The sequence below is a fragment of the Andrographis paniculata genome, unplaced genomic scaffold, assembly GCF_009805555.1.
Source record: "Andrographis paniculata isolate CXL003 unplaced genomic scaffold, ASM980555v1 Contig45END, whole genome shotgun sequence".
NCBI lineage: Eukaryota > Viridiplantae > Streptophyta > Magnoliopsida > Lamiales > Acanthaceae > Andrographis > Andrographis paniculata.
In genome coordinates this window covers 3,578,335-3,597,992 of record NW_026137579.1, presented here as the reverse complement: position 1 = coordinate 3,597,992, position 19,658 = coordinate 3,578,335, and the positions used below count along the sequence as shown (strand labels likewise).

The 19,658-nt window shown below is 35.0% G+C and overlaps 6 protein-coding genes across 10 annotated transcripts; 5 read left to right on the top strand and 1 right to left on the bottom strand.

Annotated features, from left to right (window-relative positions):
* Positions 1-412: 412 nt before the first annotated feature.
* On the top strand, positions 413-2,475 carry LOC127251366 (transcriptional regulator SUPERMAN-like). The gene is made up of 2 exons (XM_051275028.1): positions 413-1,246; positions 2,268-2,475. The coding sequence occupies exon 1, from the start codon at positions 605-607 to the stop codon at positions 1,244-1,246; it is 642 nt and encodes a 213-aa protein (XP_051130985.1). The 5' UTR covers positions 413-604; the 3' UTR covers positions 2,268-2,475.
* A 1,737-nt stretch (positions 2,476-4,212) lies between these two features.
* Positions 4,213-4,912, top strand: LOC127251367 (transcriptional regulator TAC1-like). The gene has a single exon (XM_051275029.1). It carries the CDS (start codon positions 4,294-4,296, stop codon positions 4,798-4,800), a length of 507 nt encoding a protein of 168 aa, XP_051130986.1. The 5' UTR covers positions 4,213-4,293; the 3' UTR covers positions 4,801-4,912.
* Positions 4,913-6,513: 1,601 nt separating this feature from the next.
* On the top strand, positions 6,514-9,019 carry LOC127251364 (uncharacterized). Its single transcript, XM_051275027.1, has 8 exons — positions 6,514-6,613; positions 7,016-7,071; positions 7,713-7,856; positions 8,039-8,112; positions 8,214-8,268; positions 8,343-8,405; positions 8,491-8,618; positions 8,744-9,019. Exons 1-8 carry the CDS (start codon positions 6,568-6,570, stop codon positions 8,820-8,822), a joined length of 645 nt encoding a protein of 214 aa, XP_051130984.1. The 5' UTR covers positions 6,514-6,567; the 3' UTR covers positions 8,823-9,019.
* Positions 9,020-11,638: 2,619 nt separating this feature from the next.
* Positions 11,639-13,237, top strand: LOC127251674 (putative cyclin-D7-1). The gene is made up of 6 exons (XM_051275480.1): positions 11,639-11,929; positions 12,018-12,104; positions 12,193-12,291; positions 12,448-12,649; positions 12,750-12,883; positions 12,962-13,237. The coding sequence occupies exons 1-6, from the start codon at positions 11,687-11,689 to the stop codon at positions 13,154-13,156; spliced, it is 960 nt and encodes a 319-aa protein (XP_051131437.1). The 5' UTR covers positions 11,639-11,686; the 3' UTR covers positions 13,157-13,237.
* Positions 13,238-13,327: 90 nt separating this feature from the next.
* LOC127251672 (uncharacterized) lies at positions 13,328-17,014 on the bottom strand. 4 transcript variants are annotated; one of them, XM_051275477.1, is made up of 13 exons: positions 16,707-17,014; positions 16,018-16,610; positions 15,747-15,858; positions 15,431-15,504; positions 15,273-15,319; positions 15,020-15,173; positions 14,874-14,918; positions 14,582-14,786; positions 14,442-14,503; positions 14,250-14,350; positions 13,961-14,015; positions 13,822-13,869; positions 13,328-13,668 (listed from the first exon to the last, which is right to left on the bottom strand). In XM_051275477.1, exons 2-13 carry the CDS (start codon positions 16,214-16,216, stop codon positions 13,490-13,492), a joined length of 1,281 nt encoding a protein of 426 aa, XP_051131434.1. In that variant the 5' UTR covers positions 16,217-16,610; positions 16,707-17,014; the 3' UTR covers positions 13,328-13,489. The 4 variants fall into 4 exon arrangements, with proteins under 4 accessions (XP_051131434.1, XP_051131435.1, XP_051131433.1 ...); XM_051275478.1 differs by having other exon boundaries at positions 16,018-16,559; XM_051275476.1 differs by having other exon boundaries at positions 16,712-17,014.
* Positions 17,015-17,589: 575 nt separating this feature from the next.
* On the top strand, positions 17,590-19,429 carry LOC127251671 (aspartic proteinase PCS1-like). 2 transcript variants are annotated; one of them, XM_051275475.1, is made up of 2 exons: positions 17,590-18,431; positions 18,534-19,429. In XM_051275475.1, the coding sequence occupies exons 1-2, from the start codon at positions 17,780-17,782 to the stop codon at positions 19,079-19,081; spliced, it is 1,200 nt and encodes a 399-aa protein (XP_051131432.1). In that variant the 5' UTR covers positions 17,590-17,779; the 3' UTR covers positions 19,082-19,429. The 2 variants fall into 2 exon arrangements, with proteins under 2 accessions (XP_051131432.1, XP_051131431.1); XM_051275474.1 differs by having other exon boundaries at positions 17,590-19,428.
* The last annotated feature ends 229 nt before the right edge of the window (positions 19,430-19,658 follow it).

Here is a 19,658-nt window from a genome sequence, read left to right as displayed (position 1 = left end):
CATACCCTCTGCAGTGATAATAGTTATATTAATTTAATGTTATTGCAAAGACTTGTTTGACTTTGACCCAATGACCAGACAGGCAGGTCACACAACTCGTAATCCAAATTAAGCTAATTGTCAGTCCTTGAAAACTAATTTTTTTTTTTTTTTACGAGTGTGTGTGTGTGTGTGAATTGAATAATTCTTAATTGAGTATATTAAAATTCCAATAGAAGACCATTCAAGAATTCCAGATGCATTTTCCCCAAATATATGCTTAAGTTACGCAGTGATGGAATTTCTAAGGAACCACAAGAGTCTCCCCTTGGCCCACTCACCAAATATATATATATATATATATATATACATACAATATTAATATAATGGTGTCCTGAGGAGTGACTGTCCGTAGAGAAACCCTTAACTAAAAAACAAACATTGGCTGCATGAAAAAATTGAAACAACAAATATACGGCTATGGCCACACTCCATCAACCATTATACCACTTGGAATAATACCTCTTCCATTTTCACAATCTGACCAATATTCAATATTATTGAAATTAATCAAGATTGCCGTATAGTCAAACCCCTGGATTGCTAATTTAGTCAGCTTCTTTGAATGGATCAAGCAAGAAGATATCGTGCACGGTCTCCCAGGATGATCAACCCTCCTCATGTTCTTACATCCTCAGCTGCCGCCGCCGCCATGAATCGGCCGTACAGTGATTCTTCGTGGGAAGAACGAGCTTTTGCAGAAGATGCTGCACGAACTGCTCAAGGATGCGTATGGCCTCCCAGATCTTATACTTGCACTTTCTGCAAAAGGGAATTCAGGTCTGCTCAGGCTTTGGGAGGCCATATGAATGTCCACCGGAGAGATCGAGCTAGGCTCAAACAATTCCCAATCTCCGACGATCAATTTCCATGGAATACCACTAACCCTAAACTTTCCGACGATTCTGAGTCGTGGGTTTCTCTTTCACCCCCATCTAACCTAACTAGGGTTTCTACTTCTCCACCAGTTGTCCGGAAATTTGTCGAGGACAAGAAAGGAGATTGTCCGAGGAACGAGGATGTGGGAAGTTGCAAAAGGAGAAGAATTAATGAAGCAAAGAACTTTAGTTTCCTCCCAGGATTGAGTGCAGTTGATGATGATGATCAGACATGTTGTCTTCCCCAATCCGAGGTGCTGAAAAAGTGCTTTGCTTCGACTGAGGAACTGCAGCTGGATCTTGAGCTAAGGCTTGGATATGCTTCATAGGTATATAACCATTTCTCATATGTTAATTTACTTTAGCTAATTAAGTGTGTGTTTCGATCTGTTCGATTATCGATCGATCTAGTTAATCGTAACTCGAATTGATCATCACATGTTATGGAAGTAAGTGTAAGCATGGAGACTAAATTAAATCTTACATATTTTGTCTGGTTTTGAAAATTGAAAACATGGACTGTAGAAGAATGTGAAGAGTGAGAAAAACAATCAAGCAGAATTAATGTTCATATAATTATGAATTACTATTAATCATGTCTAATGTATGCCTTTTGTTTGTCGAATATAAGATGACAATTAATCAAGAAACCAAACATTTTTTTAACTTGCCCTAATGGTTTTTTTTTTTTTTTTCTCTCCATTAAATATAATTCTAGCTAGCTTGATCATTAATCGTCCCTTCCATTTAATTATCAAATTATATGTTATTGCTTACATGCTCGAATCATAATAATCTGCTCAAGAGATATTATACATATATATATATATATATGTGTTGTCAGGAATGACAAACAAATTAATAATTCTGTATTAATTCTTCAGTAACAGATATGCAGGGAATTACTATATTATTCTGCATGTGCACAGGTCCTTCAAATTCTGTGATTAAACATCTTTGCACTTTATCAGAAATTCGTGTAGTTTACTGAACAAGAAGACAAACCATGCATATGGAAATATCAAGTCATCTTACACCCATTTTTAACTAATTAATTAATTTTCCATATCTCCACATGTCTTCTTCTTCTTCTTCTTCAAATTAAATTAAAGAGAAGCTAGTTGTTGCTGCCCATATTGTATATTCCATTCCATATGTCAAGCTAGCCAAATGGCTTCGATGAACCCTAGAGCAATTAATTCCCTCTAGTTTACTACACCAGCATTATTTATTAGGCAATTAAAATACATATCTCTCTCGGTTCTCTCATTGAATCAGAATCTTAGGGAAAATAGATGTGTGGAATATATATATATATATATATAGGTATATAATTTTGTAATTCTGCAGGCAGAGAGTTGGTGGCTGTTTTGGAAGGATTGAGAAAAGTGAAAGAGGCTACACAGACACACTCTACATAGACTACACAAATTAAACACCAAAAAGCATGATGGAGCAACAGTCACAGGCTGACTTAAAGGGAATCTATGTTGTGTTGTATTTGACTTATCTTGTGTTCTTGGGAATTGAGATTTACAAAGAGACACAAAGCTAAATGACAAATCTTCTAATATTAATTGGGCTGAAGCTCTCAACAGATACATGCACACACACATATATATATATATATATAACACTTTCTATATGCATCCAAAAGCCCATTTTCTTGTGACAACTTATTTTCATTGTAAGAGGCGAATTCTTGTGATCTGAACTTTAGGGGTTTATATAAAAGAAATAATCTTTGGAAAGACAAAAAAAAAAAAAAAAAAAGAAAAAAAAAAGAGAGGTTAATTAACAGAATTTTCAAAAGTAGAAAGGGATTAAAAATAAAAAGTGGGTATAAATTAATTAATTAATGTGGTTAGGAAAGAAAATTAAAGAAGCAATTGATAAGTAGTCCTGAATTGAACTCACTTACTCACATGCCACATGATGTCATCTAAAACTACCACCCAACGCACGTTTCATCTTTATAATATATATGACGAATATTTATAAATATATATATATATAGTATAATTAATATATCTGTGTATTCATTTATAATAACAATAATACTTCCAAGGGCTTTTATTTCATGTACAAGGAGTAAAGTTGTAAGACTCTGTTTATATTTTTTTATAAAATATTCAATTATTTTACTATTTTTAAAATTCTTGTTTAAATAAATCCTAATGTATGACTTACTATATAATAAGAAAATTTAATTTGGAAAGTTATTATATATTTTATATTTGACATATATACAACAACATTTAAAAAAAAAAAAAAAAAGTAAATGGAGCACGTCGCAACATGAGGTTGCCTTTGCTTCTCATTCGTACACGGTGCTGCCTTTGTGACACAGCCTTTCACTCTCAGAGGTTTTCATAATTTTATATATGCAATACACATATGTTATTTAATGTCGTCTTAATTAAAACTATTTAATTATTATGCATACGTGTATTTATATATATATATATATATACATGAAATTAATTAAAATGAGTGTCTGATTCGTTTGATAAAAGCTAGCATTTGTGCCAACTTCGTTATATTGCTATAGTTGTTTTGAATTCAAAGTTTGTCTCCCGAAAAGGATGCTACTGAACAAAGTCAAATATGACCCTAGCCTTAACCTTTTCTTTTCTTTGATGGATGTATTTAAATTTCTGTAGTTTGGTGATCATAATTAGGTAAGCACGACAATGATGTACAACTACATTAAATACAAGGTTGACCTAATTTGTATGGTATAGTTATCCATGCGTGCATTTCAATGTGTACATATATGTATGAACTCTATCTAAAGTTTAACAAAATAAAAAATTATATGAACAACTGTTTGATTACTTTGATTGTTATCCTTCCCTTTGTCAATTAATTTATTATATATATATATATTATGATTAATTTTCTATCTGAGGTCTAATTAATTTATTATCTAGCTTAATATTATTATCGTTTCAATGTTCTTGGACAGGTTCCCAGGCAATGATATATATATATATATGTATATATACACTAGTTGTGATGATGAACAGGAGCAGAATATATATAAATTAGAATACCCTTTAGGGCCTTCCGAAGTGTATTTTTATAATGATCTTGGGCACGACATCCCGACACCAATCACACCTTTGACATTATATTACTTTAATTATTATAATAATTTCATTATATACTATTAATCTGTTGCTGTAACTCATACCACGCTTGAGTTATATATTTATGTCAACCGACCATTTGACTGACTTTACCATATATTTGTTATTGCTGCATATGATCTTCAATTAATTAGCTACCTAGCTCCAAGATCAAACCTAGATTACAATTTAAGACAGTCTGTGTAATATCCATACATACATACATACATACATACATACATATCATGAATGAGTATCACGCAGGTTCAGGTGAGGAAATGATGATCGTGTGGGGCGAGGAGAGTTCACCGCCGCCGGCGTCCAAGAGTACTTTCCGGTGCAGTTTCTGCAAACGAGGGTTTTCGAACGCGCAGGCATTGGGAGGTCACATGAATATCCATCGCAAGGACAGGGCAAAGCTCAAGGAATTTAATTTGGATGTTAATGGTGAAGAAGATGACAACAGCGATCCTCCATCCAAACAAAAACCACTCACTTCGAATCCCCAAATCCAAATTAAGGATGGTGAGGAAAATAACCCCATCGATTGGTTGCCCTTGCAGCTGGCTGATTCATATGCAGCAGTTGAAGGAGACCGCCATCATCATAAGGTGCAGCAGGATGAAGAAGAAGAAGAAGAAAAAGAAACAGTAGAAGACAAGAGAAAGGAGACGATGAGGTACGCCGAATTAGACCTTGAACTTCGATTAGGGCCTGAGCCTCCTCCTCACGATGCAAAGTCAAACTCCTGAGAGCTGATTGATCAGCACCCATCGATATTGCATCATATATATATATATATATAAATTATATATAGAACACACACACACACATGTGTGTGTGTTTGTAAGAAACAAAGAACCTTACTACAGATTTAATCAGCTCTACATATGTTGTCTGGATCTATACAGCAATTACAATACTTGTGCTGATTTTCTTCTTCAACGTCGGCATTTATTATTTATATGAAACCATGGATATTACTGCAGAACTTTTAATCCAATCTTGTTTGTTTGGTTGTTTATTTTATGCATGGATTCCATGTGGATCTTCTAAATATTTGATCTTCTTCCATAATTTTTCGAGTTTTTCAACTCTTCAAATTCTGGGGTTTTTAGATTGAAAGTGTCGAGAATTAACTGCTAAAACCATACTGTTAATGGTTAGGCTAAATTAAAAAAGTAAAGCATGCATGGATGAGCATATTCATTGCCATCTCAGGAAGCACTCATTCTTTCAATTAAATCAGCAGAACAATTTAATCATTAGTTTCTGCATCGCATTGATTTCTTAATTGATCATACAACATGGTCTTGTGGCATAAATTGTTCTTTAGTTTGTAAATATGTACTCATAAATTATTACAAGCAAACTATATTTGAGACCCTGTTTTAGGAGATTTTGATAAAAATATCTTTTAGGTTTTTATGTTTCATAAGCTCTTTTATAACTGTGTGATATATTTTTTAACGAAAAACTTAAAAAGATAAAAAGTTATATTTAATGTCATCGAAAAAAAAAATAATAATAAATTTAATATGTTATTTTTTGAAAAAAAATTAAATAGTATCAAAATTTTGAAATATTGTGTAACAAAAAAAAAAAAAAAAAGCCTAATATTAGTACTTATAATAAAACAGCAAAGAGACCAAATGTTCAATTGAGTTATTTATTTTCAAAATATAAAGATTTGGGGTAAACATTCTCAATATACTTTATACCCCACCCATTGTATATTTTTATTCAAAATTTTTAATATTTTTAAAACATCCAAATGTATAAACAAAATGAATTAATATTAAAAAAATAAATTAATATCAACTAACAATGACACACATGGTTCGCCTAGTCCGATTTTTCCCTCAAGCCTGACTTGTAGGATATTAAGTGCGACTGCAGATTCTCGTATCATCAAAATAATGCAACTAATTATAGCTTCTAAAATGTGGAGCAATGAATTCACAAATTGCCTTTTTATTACATTTTAATTCTATCTGTTTTCTATTCTTTCTGAATCAATGAAATCAATCCACATTAGTAAAATTTAATTTTGTCATAAATTTTCAAGACAGTTGTTTTGTTATATTATGTTTAATTATTTTTAAGTTTTAATACTATTTATTTACGATAATTTTTCAAAAAAGAAATTATATTAAATATTTATTTTATTTAAAATTTATTTTTAATACAAAATATTATAATTATTACTTATTTATATAATATCAAATATTTATTTTTTTAAAAATAAAATTTCCAAGCCTAATGTATTTTCGTACATATAATTTGTTAAGCGATGAATCAACTGAGTCAGAGTTGGTACGGACGCGTGCATCGGTTTGAACCAAAGTCGTCAGTATGTGACACTTAAAAATGAAAGCACGCTTTTATTTTGCACCTTCGAATCGCGTTATTGTCGAAAGGTAGGACTTTATTTATTTTTATTTTTACTTTTTCCTTTTTAATATTTGGTTTGCAGGGGTTACTTAAATCGTCATTTCGATCGAGCAACGGAGGTGAAAATGCCGGTGAGAGTGGTGGAAGCGTCGTCTCCATCCGAAGTTCCAGGTATTAGGTTTGCTTTCCGATACTTGGCTGTATTCCTGCAGTGCTTGCTTGTATTTTCTTCTAGTTCTGTTTGGCCGTGGCCTTTTCGTTGGGAATGGAAACCGTGCGTGTGCCAATCTTCCTTTACGGTTGCAGAAATTATTTTTGGAAGCTGTTTGGGCAATTGCGATCCTTATTATTATTTTTTTTTATCAAAACATATTGTGCGTGGAATCCTGGGGATTGAAGTTGCCTTAGGGTGTAAAAGTTGAATGAAATTCAGAATCTTAATGGAGTAGATTGCCACTAGAGCAGTTATTAAGTTCTTTCTTATTGCTTATTGAAAGTTTAAAGATGAGGCTGTGTTATTTAAGGCTGTCAAGTTATTGTCTTACAGAATTGTTGCTTTCTGAACTGTTGAAGGTACAATTCCGGAAAACACTCTACCTCAGCCTTGTACACTGTTAAGTGTGGGTCAGGTGATTTCCTACCCTCGTCGTTGTACCTTATGTAACTTGTCTACATTGAATTTAGCAATGGTAACTTTGATTATTGATCTTTTCTCCTTTGGTAATTTTCCTAACTGTGAAACTTTCTGTTGGTAATCATTATAGAATTTCCAGCCAAAACATTTGCACCTTTGAGGTCTGGACTACTTTGATTATATGTTGTGATATGGGAAGTTTTCAAAATTATATTGGTAAATTCGAAAGTATCGGTGCTAAAACATTGATCCATATAATATCAAAAGTCACAGTAAAAAATTAATGTTTTCAGGCATATGTTGGTACCCAAAATCAGTAAGCAAGTTGTGACTAGTGAGCCTGATCCAGTATCTAGAAGAAAACTATAAATTGTTTCACTCTTACTCCATATAGATAAGCTAGAAAAGACAAATTTCAATACTGTGTTGTTAGTTGAAAATAAAGTTCTATTTCATGCATTATGAAGATAATACTTTCAAGTTTCAACCAAGCATAAACTAATAGTTAGGATCACTTACCTTCACAAGTGTCAGCTTGAGGGAGTGTAGTTGTAAGCTCCAAATTTACCTTGTTTAAGGGTTATTCATGCCAAAGAAGTGTCATGCATCGTGTGCTCTGAGAAAGTTTCTCTACAGGCTTTCTCTGGGACTCAAAATGTATCGAGTTTGCAAAAAGATGAAGCATGGAGAGTAAACGTGCGCATCCAAGGTTGCGATCTTGCTCATGGATACTTGTGTGGCACAATGGAGGCCCTGAATGTTCCTATGGCAGATACACCTGTAAGAACTCCGTTATCTGATAATGGACCTTTTTGTTTGTGAAGAATATTTTTCTTTTTCTCTTTATATGGGAATAATATTGACAAACTCATCATTAAGTAGCCATCTTGGTAAAGTTGATCAATATCTGCTCTGCAATTGGTTACATAGCTACTACTTTTTGCATATTATCCTTGTTTCAGGTTGTTACTTTCTGGGAAGGGGAAATTGTCGACACCAAGAACTATACTTTCTTCACTGGGAAGTGGGGAGCAACGTATGCTTGACTAAGTCTTCTCACTTATAGCAGAAACAGAATCCCTCACATAAATTGTAAAATTTGTTTTCCCAAGTGTAATGTATTTGAAATTTACACAGCGCGGAGGATGACATTAAACACTGGACAAAGTTCCCGTCCTTTTCACCATTACAGGTATTTACTATTATCATTCTGTACTTAGGTCTCTACATATGCCAACTCTACATTCTGTTCTTACTTCTTACCAGAGCCAAGTGGAAGCAGATGGTGGGAAATCATTGGACTTGAGTAACTACCCTTACATATTTATGGTGATAACCTGAATCTTACTATTCCCTGATCTACTCTAAGTTCGTACACAGGGTATATGATTCTTGTCTTCCATTAATCTCACAGAGGTGGAAAGAGCAGTATTTTGTGAATGTCGGAACAGACTGTGGGCTCACAATTGCTGGATTTTATTATGTTTGCTTCTCCTGTAATGATGGTTCCATCAATGGCTTCTACTATGATCCTAACAGCAGGTATACTCTTTTTGCTTGAAAATTCCGTATATTCTAAATATTTATTCTCCATTGCATTGTCTTTAGTTTGTGTTTGTGTTCGTTCATTCACAAGAACTGATCTTGATATGTGAAAATTCTTGCAGCCCCTTCCAAAAACTGGAATTAAAGTCCACTGATGATGGAAGATCTGGATTCAGTTTCTCCACTTATGAGTTGCAATAATTTGATATCAGCCATGCCCAAGCAGCTTGGTTCACATTTTTTTAATATCAACAACTTATTGGCTTAATTTGAGAGACATGGGAGGCTTATCAAATCCCCAAATGTACCTTGAGTCTTTTAAGTTTGCAGCACTGTTTTTTTTTTATTAATTTGTTGTTGTTGATGTGAATATATATATATTCCAGTTATCCAATTAATCTAGGCTTGGTTTAGATATAAAGTAAGAAAATTTTGAGGAATAATAAAATATTGGATATTTGATGAAAAATTCACTTTGCTACAAACTGAACACATGCATATATCAACCGTTGTATTTATGATTGGATTGAAAATTGATATTGTTTTTTTGATGATTTTGAATTAGTAACAATTTATGTTCTATAAATTGGATTTTGATATAGCGAGTTTATGCAAATGAATCCACAGCCGCAGACTAAATGCCAAAAATATCACAATTTTGACCATGTTCAGATCAAAACCCATTCATTGTATATACGTAAATTTACAATATAATTTTCTTGGAGTTATAAGTTATTTCAATACAAGTTTTCATATCACTGTAATGTTTTACTAAGACAATTTTTTTTTTTTTAATATTTGTTAAAATATGTGAAATAAAGGTTTGTTTATTTTGAATCTGTACTTTACTTTTCAGGTGAAATAATAGTTTAGATGTGAGTTTTTATTTTTTATTTTGTACTGAAAATTGTTCTATTTTTATATGAAATCATTTAAAAAAGGACTTCTTTTAAGTTCATAAATTTGAAGATTTTTTATACAAATATAATTTTAAAAAAACAATCATAAAATATTTTCCATACTTTAAAATGTAATATTAAATAGATGTTCAGAATTATTATATATAAAAAAAAGAAGTAAAAAAGAACATTATAATTGTAATATTTAGAGAATGATTAAAATATGTTACAACCATTTGATAAAATTTTATACACATCATCAAATATCTAAAATATTAAAAATTTTATAAAAGAAAAGTTTAGACTAGTAAATTAAAATAGTTATACAGTTTTATATGATATATTACAATAATTATAAATTTATCTCAGAGCTCACAGTTAGTTTCATTAGTAAATTGTTGTAGAGGAATTTTCACAGTTGCTTGAACTATTTAACATATTTCATTGCATTTTTTTGGCTGGGGAGGAATCCAATAACCTGCCATGGAAATTATTACACCAAGTTTCACTCGTCGTTGGATTGATGTTAAGGGGAGGAACTACTTAATTATTTACTACAGGTGATGACATTCATCCAGAGATGGATCAGATTTCAGCAATGGTTGATCTGTTAGCCTATGGCATATCTAAGCAGTATGCAACGCCGGAGGGGCTTCCCATTGCTCGGAATGTAACACACTATGGTTGGGAGAGCTAGTTCTATTGTAATATAAATTCAAAAAAATAAATCAGTTAAATATAAAAATAATTATAAAAATATTATGTATAATAAAACAGTTAATAATAAAAGTAATAAATGAAATAAATAATAAACTGTAAACTGTAATTAAAAAAAATAATAATCTTAAAATTCTAAGATAGCAGAAATTCACAAAAAGTGAGGTTCATATTAAAGTTTTATATATATATATATATATATGATATGATATGATATCAATTTTATTAGTAATTTATAAAACAAATAATAACAATATACTCTAAAAGCAATTTTGTTTTTTTCTTTTTTTTTTTTTTTTTTACTTTTTATCAAAATTATAACTAATTTATATATATAATTAATAACAAAAATATTAAAATCTCTTACACTTCCAATCAATAAAATATTATTCATTTTTAAGTATTTTTGAAATGGGAAAGGGGATATAATAAACAATAAAAACTAAAAAAATAAAAATAAAAATATATTATCTAAAGAAAATACTATTATAACAATAAAATTATCTAAAATCATTTTATACAAAATTGTAAAAAGCTACAAAATGGAGAGTATTCCGGTACCATTCTTAAGTTTTGATAATGTTTTGTCCCATTTAAAATTATAGGTTCAAACTTTCGACTTTTTCAAATATTGTTCACATAGGTTGCCTAGTAATTAAGCTAGGCCGAAAATTTATTAGATTCAATCAATTAAATAAAATTTAAATAACTATGTTATTATATACCTTAATATAATTTTATCAAATTGGATAATTAGGAATACAAAGAAAAAAAAAGAAGAGTAACCAGAGTTTTGTTGAGATTTTTATCGTATATTAATTGATTTAAAAATTTTATTCTATTTGAAAAATCTTTGAAGGACTTTCACACACAATATTTAAAATAATTAACAAAAAAATAACTTTTATTTAATATTTCAAAAATAATATTAATTTTAAAAGTAATTAAACTTAATTTCAAATTATATATATAATTCAATATATAAATTTATTTACTGATATTATATAAAAATATTTTATAAAACAATAATATTGTATAACATATATTTAAATTTATTAAAGAAATAAAATAAGTCTATTATATAATTGGGCCCACAAAGATGACATTTCTCGTGCAGATCACGCAATCGGTTACTGCAGTGAAAAAATAGAAACAAAACAAACCACAATTGTGAAGTTGGGCTGAAGACAAAATATCTTCTCCATTCCCATCACAGCATTTACCCCTCTTCATGAGGGACGTGTCTCCTTTTTTATGTCTCATGATCTATCTAACGTCTCCACCCCTCAACTCCCTCAACCCACCCACGCACCCATCCAATCACCAACTACATATATTCATCTCCCATGCACACTGTATACTCACAAATTCACCAATCATTGTTTCATCATTCCCAATACAGCAGTACTTTGCTGTAATATAGAATTTTTTTGCAGTACTGTGCCGAAGATGGAAAGCCTATTGTGCAACGAAGTCTGGCTAATGAGCCCTAACGCCATGGGAGAAAGTGACGAATTAGGAGAGGAAGTTCCCGTTTCAGTGTTTGCTTCCGAACAAGAATGTGAACAAGTTGTGAGAAATATTTTAGATAAAGAGACAAAGTACACGCCGGAATCGGGATACTTGGAGAGTCTTCTCACGAATGATTTGATGCGCAGTTGCAGGTTCAAAGCAGTTAATTGGCTTGTTGAGGTAGAATCAACCATTAATTTTAATAATCAATCTGCAGGTTTTGTTGGTTACTTTAGTTTATTTAATTTTACGTTCATGATTTATGCAGTCTAGGAAGAGATTGGATCTTTCGCTTGGAACTGTTTTTATCGCCGTGAATTGTCTGGACAGATTCGCCTCACTTCCTCGATGCAAAGTAAGAATCTAGGTTGGCACTGAAAAAATTAATATTTGCGTGTGCTTCAAATTCAAGAACAGTTACACTAATTATTCAACAATGTCAGGGATGGAAAGATTGGATGTTTGAATTGCTGTCGATTGCCTGTTTATCTGTGGCGTCGAAATTCAATGAAACTGATGTTCTCTCGTTGCGAGAATTCCAGGTGAGTGACGCCTAAGATTGTTATTTAGGTTTTTAATTTGTTGCCTTGAAATTGGGGTTTCTTGTGACTGTGTGCGGATTTTTAACCCTATAAACGATTTTATTGATTGATGATTTATTTTGATCGGGATTTTTCTTTGTTATTTTAATTGCACAGGGAAATGGTTTGCTTCACTCCTTTGCTCCCAGTCTGATTCAGCGAATGGAGTTGACACTCTTGAAGGGTTTAGGGTGGAGGCTGGCATCAACAACCTCATTTTCTTACTTGGAGTTACTGATTAATGATGATTTGAATAAAACCCTTGTGATGGATTCAAGATATGGAAGAGTTACTGAACTCCTAATCAATGTGTTGTTAGGTATGCATCACATTGTTTATGCATTTAGTATTATTGTGTGTGTGTGTCTATATATATATATATATATATCTGTGTAACTGATCATAACTTGAAAATGCAGACCCTAAATTCTTAGAATTCCGTCCACACTTTATTGCCATATCTGCAGTCAAATGCGTGTTTGGAGATGTGCTTCATCCAACATTTGATACTTCAGTCTTTGCATTTCTAAACAATCTTGTGTCTCAAAACCAGGTGAGTTAATAATTTTATGAATTGTCTGCCTGATCAAGCTTTGATTCCTAATAAACAAACCCTATATATTGTCCCCAGGATGATTTCTGCAAGTGCCAAAGGGCCATGGAGAAGCTGCAGGATCAAAACATCTTAGCTCCTGGGAATTCTTGGAACGATCCATCAAGTCCGGTCACAGTATTGTTGGAGGAGGAGTGGTTCAATATCTGCTCGACTGACTCCAGATCAAGTAAAAAGAGAGAGAGAAGAACAATAATATGTGATTTGAATTAAGATTCTTTACATTGAATATGCCAATTGTGTTGCTGTGGTATTGTAGGAATAAGATTCATTAACTGTGTTTTGTTGTTGTTGGAATCCAACCACATAATCAATTATCACCATTTGTGGCTGAAAACCAGGCTGGATTAACATTTCTATGAGTATATATAAATATTTGACAAATTGGAAAAACATGGTTCTTTTGATAGGTTCAATTAATGATTCTATTCTGCTACTGATACAAGGAAAATATCAAAACTGACCATCATATGGATGGGTAAATTATTACAAACATGGCATAAGCTTATGATCTTAACTAAGTACACCAGTATATTGTACACGAAACTAGACAACCCGGCAAATTCGAGTGTCTATAACAGGCAACCTTGGGGATGACTCCGACAGTTCCAGAGCTTCTCCAAGTGACATCCATTGGTCTCCCCAAGCTGTTTCTGCCCACTTTTTCAATTTTTCGCCTTCGCCTTTTCTATTTTGTTGCACCAGTAGTGTTTCAGCATACCCACCTTAATAAAAACTTTAATGTATTAGCCCGCGCAAGAATGTTGTTGTGTCATAAAAGCCAAAGGGTCAGATGGCCAGGCAGGATGAAGTCGCCTGTCTTTAACAGCTAACACATCATAAATAAGGAAACTAATGAGCTGATGTTTGAAATTTACCTCTTGCCAAGGCAATTATATCTTTTCTGTAACCGTATTCACTCTTACCTAACAGTAAGAAAAAAAAATAAAAAAATGAGACAAATATGCCGACAATTCGAAAACATAAGAAATAGAAACATTACATGTTATTTCTTACCATCTATCTCCAAGACAGGGGCCTTGAGCAGTTCAAGTGCCTTTCTAAAAAGACCCTGTAATCGAGAAGCCATAAGGAACATTAGTGACAATTTTCAGAGCACTGTAAATAGAATGAGGTTCCATCTTCGATGAGAAAGTGACTTGAGCTTCTATACAGTATATTACATGAAATTTGGCTGTTGTTATATGTATGATTATGACTAATTCTTTACATGAGGGAGGAAATTAGACGATTTTTAGACAGGTTAGATGTTCTGTATTGGTTGCTGAAAGTAAGATGTTTCTACCTCTTGAATTAAAAGGGAACTCGAATGCTCCACCATTGCTTTCTGACGATACATAAGAGCAATGCAGGTTAAAATGATACCTATCTTGGGATGATGATGGCCTGCATACATCAGCAAACACGCCATAATGACCGTGTAATTCATCAATATTCATACTCTAGTCCGAGAGAAACTAACAAGAAAGTTGCATACCAAAGCATTCTTCAGCTTTGTTTAATGTCGCAGTCAATATCTCCTCCGCATCACTAAAATTCCTATAGAAAGATAAAATAAGAAGCGAGGATCGAGATTGAAGAAGATACTAATGAAAGCTACAATCATATTCAGATTACCCCATATGCACCTCGAGCTGTCCTAAACCACAGGAAGCAGCAACTGCAACTTCATCGGAAGTCATGTTGCAAGCTCCAAGATTGTTTGGACTGCAAAAATCTTTGATTTCGGACGTAGTCTTAATAACTTCCTGGTACAGCTCCTTTGCAGCTGAAAAGTTTCTTATGCCGTGAAGAAATTCACTGCAAGACAGTGAAGCAGTGCCTGCATATAAAGATAACAAAACATAATAACAAATTGAATGACAGTGTTATACATGATTTTATCAATTGTCTTCGAATAAAACCTTACCAGCTAAAACACCTTGCCCTTGAACTCCCTCAAATATTTTTTTCGCTGCACGAGAAGGACTAAACTTCAAACAAAGAGATTCATAGAAAACCCCAAAATCTTACAACAGAGCTTATCCAATACCGATCCACAAAGGCAGAGCATACCTGAGTCAAGGTTACCAGAAGTGAGTTCAATTAAGCCCTTCATTGCTTTGGCACGTGCCTCCAGAATCTCAAAGCCGCTTCCATTACCAATTTCTTGTTGGATTGTTTCAAGCAATTTCAATGTCAGATTTGCAGCCACTGATGCAGCATCCTCCTGCAGAAACCAACAATAAGACATTGTATGCTAATCGATCAACAACCTTAGATTAAAATACCGAAAGCTCAATACGGTTCACACAACATTGATGCTTACTTGTGAACATTCGAGATATATCCCTGCTACAGCTTCAGAAGCAGCAACTGTAGAAGCCCAAATAGCACAAAATTACTTAAAAACTTATAGAGGATTGCTAACTGAGATGCTGTTGTGTGGGAAGAGAGAAAGCTAATCCCATAAAAAAATATTTTTACCTTTAACCCCAATAGACGACACGCTTAACTCTTGAATTTTCTCAAGTCTTTCAATAGCTGCTTCATGTGATCCTCTGAATCAAGTTATAAAAACCAATCACTAAACTTAGTGTTCTTGGAGTACCATAGAAAGATATGGATAAATATACCCGAATTCAATGAAAAATAATATCTATGCCTATTCATTTGATCATTAAGGATGCTTATTGAATCCAGTATTGTCATCTTCTCAATTGTTTTTCACTACCAACAAGCAGCAAATAAAACCACAAAATTAGAATTTTGGTTCAAAAAACAAAGAAACAGAGGATGGAACCTTTCAAACAATAAGGTAGAACGAGCAAGTTCAACTAAGCCCTTTGAATTATCATCTGACTGGGTGGACTCGCACTGTTCCAATACCAACAATCCTCGCGAGTATGATTCTTCTGAAATTAAGAATTCGCGGCAAAACATTCAGTCATATTTCCATCACAATAAAAAATTTCACATTAAAAGACCCAATGTAGAAACCCTAAATCAGAAAAGTCGAGTCTTTGAGAGCATAAGAAAATCACTGCAGAAAAAGAATTTATGCACGGCGGCACCTGTTTTATGCTCGCGAGCAAGAGAGGTGGCGTATTTGATCATTTCAACAGCAACCGGATTGAACGTGAAAGTGCTGCGGTTGGCAGAAAACCGCCTGGTGGTCGGCGGCGCCGCCACCGCTTTGGGTGGTTGAACAAGTGCACAGCTGCCTATTGCATTCTTCATATCCCTCGAAACCTTAGCTGCCAGCCGCATCATATTGCTTGATTAACCCGATCCCCTGGCTTCTCTTCTCCCTATGCTTCGATCAAGATTCGAGAAGCAAACTAATTGCAGGAGGAGGGGGGAATCTTTATTTTGCCCCTTGTCAGTTGTCCCGATGCTTTTCAAATTTTGGGACTTGGATTCTGACCAAATTGGGCCAAGAATTTCCGAAATACATGGGTTGCAAATTGCAATAGATCTGACCTGAGGGAGAGGTATGAATAGAGCCACCAGTCACCGATCTTTATATTACTTGAAGGCCCACAAGAAGCATCCTCCTCTTCGTTATATGAGATGCAACTGATTCTGGAAAATCTCTTTTTCGAAAAGATCATTCCTGAAACACAGGGCAGGGTAATCAATTGTGTAATTTCCGGGCTCAAACGATCTGCAATAATCACGAGTTTGATTATGGTGCTGAATGATGAATCCGATGATTATAATGTGATCCTTCCTACATGAGATCGATCATTTCCATACATACCTTACCTCGTTTAATTCCTATAGAAAGACATCAAACATGCTCACATCATATCCATCCATCAGTGACGAGGGCCGAGGCCAACATTTGCATCAATTAATCATGTGCACTGCAAGGATAGGCACTATACTTTTGATTGAATTTCAGTAATCCATCACGTGAATCATCAGATAGTTAAGAACAGTAGCGAATCCAAACACAATCAATCAGAGAAGGTATTTGACATCATAACATGCTACTGTCAGTTTGTATAACATCCAAGCCGAAGTCAGTCACGAGACTCGCGACTGTTGGAGAGGTCAAAGGAAACAGAGTGGTGGGGGTGATGCAGATCGAATCTAACATCGCGACATCATTGCAAACCTACAAAAACCACATATGATTGATTATTTTGTTTGGACAAGTCTACTTTTTAATGTTTGAATAATGATTTACTTTCGACAACTGAGTACAAGGATAGGCCACCATCGCCATAAGGTGATGGGTCCCGCCAACAGCTTCTTTGTCCATTCTGCATTAAACAAAGCATGTGCTCACACGTGTACCTGTAAAAGGTTCTCGTAAAAAAATATACAATTCACTCTCAGTCAGAAGCATACCTTCTGGGAGTTCGTTTTTCCACCATTTTCAGATTAAGAATCCTGTATTACATCTAATCTCATCAATGGCCGGTGACCTTCATTCAAGGCCTCTATTAGTATTATCTATCAAAAAAAAAACTAACTAAATTGTGATGCAAGAACTGGATATCTTCAATTTCAATAAACATTCATTTAATGCTTTCTCATGCCCATCCAATCCAGGCCATGAGTTTTCACTACCTAACTCATAAAAGCCTGCCCCGTGGGAGACAAGAGAATATCTCTCTACCCTATGGCATCGCAAATTCTCAATTAATTTGAAATTTTAAAACACATTTGTTGTACTAACTCTACTACTAACTGTCCTGAAACTGAAGATTCGCTCCCAAACCAGGAAATCTCATCTCCTTCTCGTAGATCTTCTCCTCTGCTTCTTGTTATACACACACACACACACTAGTGCACTTACTAATTGCTTTGCTCCCTGTTGGAACCATGAAGATTCACATTCAATTCAGCACTCTGTCTGCCTTCATTCTAAGAATCCTGTTTTCCTCTGCAGAGCCATTGTCCAGATCGAGTGCAGCGAAAGCTGTTGTCTTGCCATTGGAAACCCAAGAAATCAAGTCCCCTCCACCTCCAAGCAAGCTCCCCTTCACCCACAACGTAACCCTCACAGTCTCATTGGCCGTCGGCAGCCCGCCGCAGAACGTCACGATGGTCCTCGACACGGGCAGTGAGCTCCCATGGCTACAATGCAACACGACCCGGAAGGATCGGCCCGTATTCGACCCGAACAGATCATTGTCTTACACTCCCATTCCCTGCACTTCCTCCACTTGCACTTCCCAGACCCGGGATCTCTCCATACCCGCCTCCTGCGACTCCAAGAATCTCTGCCACGCCGTCCTCTCCTACGCCGATGCGTCGTCTTCCGAAGGGAACTTGGCTACCGATTATTTCGCCATTGGAGGGTCGAGGTTTAACGGCACCATATTCGGGTGCATGGATTCGGGTTTCAGCAACAATCTGGATGAGGACTCGAAGACAACTGGATTAATGGGCATGAACCGCGGCTCTCTTTCCTTCGTCTCCCAAATGGGGTTGAAGAAGTTCTCCTACTGCATATCCGGGTCGGACTTTTCAGGTATTCTTCTGTTCGGCGATTCGAATTTCACGTGGCTGCTGCCCTTGAATTACACCCCTTTGATCCAAATTTCGACTCCTTTGCCCTACTTTGATCGGGCAGCCTACACCGTCCAGCTCGAGGGCATTAAGGTCTCGGAAACCTTGCTCCAATTACCCAAGTCCGTATTTGAACCGGACCACACCGGGGCGGGTCAAACCATGGTCGATTCGGGCACCCAGTTCACCTTCCTTCTCGGCCCGGCGTACACTGCACTGAAAAACGAGTTCATAAATCAAACGGCTAGAATCTTGAGGGTTCTGGAGGACCCGGACTTCGTGTTCCAAGGAGCGTTCGATCTGTGCTTCCGGGTGCCGTTAAACTCAACGGCGTTCCCCAAACCCCTGCCGTCGGTGAGTCTGGTTTTTAACGGTGCGGAGATAACGGTGTCCGGCGACCGGCTGCTTTACCGCGCGCCCGGCGAGGTGAGGGGGAATGATTCCGTGCATTGTTTCACATTTGGAAACTCCGATCTTCTGGGGATCGAGGCGTATATCATCGGCCATCATCATCAGCAGAACGTGTGGATGGAATTCGATCTGGAGAAATCCAGGATCGGAGTCGCGCAGGTGCGATGCGATCTGGCGGGGCAAAGATTAATCGCTAAATGATTTCATGATTTCTTTCCTGTTTTGGAACTATGATGTGTTCTTGTTTGTACTTAAAACCAGTAATTATTAAATTGCATTTATTCCATCGGCCAAGATTGTCCGCTGTGAGATTTCAGAACATTACACTGAAGAAAGAAAATGACCTCTTTTGACAATAGAATTATGAACCGACCAAATGGAGGAGAAGCATGAGATTACATACAGTTAAAAACGATGTTTGGATTTGCAACAATAGACATACAACAAGTATTGTATTTGTATGTATTTCCTTGCTTGGGAGGAAAGTGCAAACAGTGCTTAATAATTACTTCAATATATGGAAAGTTCTTGACACCTAAAGACTGATAACTCCATGGCCACCAAATTGAGCTTCTCATTCGTCCCTCCCCTACCCTTAAGGAGTGTGTGTGTGTGTGTGTGTGTGTGTGTGTTGCCTGCATTTGTATATAATTTCTTGTGTCTTGTAAACACCTGCTTCATGGGCACTTTATGATATCTGCTTTTTAATTTAATGAAACATGGAGAAGAAGGGAATGAAAGATTTCGACAGGAGTCAAACCAGAACATGATTGTCTTT

Coding starts and splice junctions, on each gene's coding strand:
- LOC127251366 (XM_051275028.1), top strand. CDS start 605: ATGGATCAAGCAAGAAGATATCGTGCACGGTCTCCCAGGATGATCAAC.
- LOC127251367 (XM_051275029.1), top strand. CDS start 4,294: ATGAATGAGTATCACGCAGGTTCAGGTGAGGAAATGATGATCGTGTGG.
- LOC127251364 (XM_051275027.1), top strand. CDS start 6,568: ATGCCGGTGAGAGTGGTGGAAGCGTCGTCTCCATCCGAAGTTCCAG. Junction 6,614..7,015: donor GTCTCCATCCGAAGTTCCAG/GTATTAGGTTTG, acceptor GAACTGTTGAAG/GTACAATTCCGGAAAACACT. Junction 8,619..8,743: donor TACTATGATCCTAACAGCAG/GTATACTCTTTT, acceptor AAATTCTTGCAG/CCCCTTCCAAAAACTGGAAT.
- LOC127251674 (XM_051275480.1), top strand. CDS start 11,687: ATGGAAAGCCTATTGTGCAACGAAGTCTGGCTAATGAGCCCTAACGCC. Junction 12,292..12,447: donor TCTCGTTGCGAGAATTCCAG/GTGAGTGACGCC, acceptor TTAATTGCACAG/GGAAATGGTTTGCTTCACTC. Junction 12,650..12,749: donor CCTAATCAATGTGTTGTTAG/GTATGCATCACA, acceptor TTGAAAATGCAG/ACCCTAAATTCTTAGAATTC.
- LOC127251672 (XM_051275477.1), bottom strand. CDS start 16,216: ATGATGCGGCTGGCAGCTAAGGTTTCGAGGGATATGAAGAATGCAATA. Junction 15,859..16,017: donor TGCTCGCGAGCATAAAACAG/GTGCCGCCGTGC, acceptor TCTTAATTTCAG/AAGAATCATACTCGCGAGGA. Junction 13,669..13,821: donor TATAATTGCCTTGGCAAGAG/GTAAATTTCAAA, acceptor GTTTTTATTAAG/GTGGGTATGCTGAAACACTA.
- LOC127251671 (XM_051275474.1), top strand. CDS start 17,780: ATGAAGATTCACATTCAATTCAGCACTCTGTCTGCCTTCATTCTAAGA.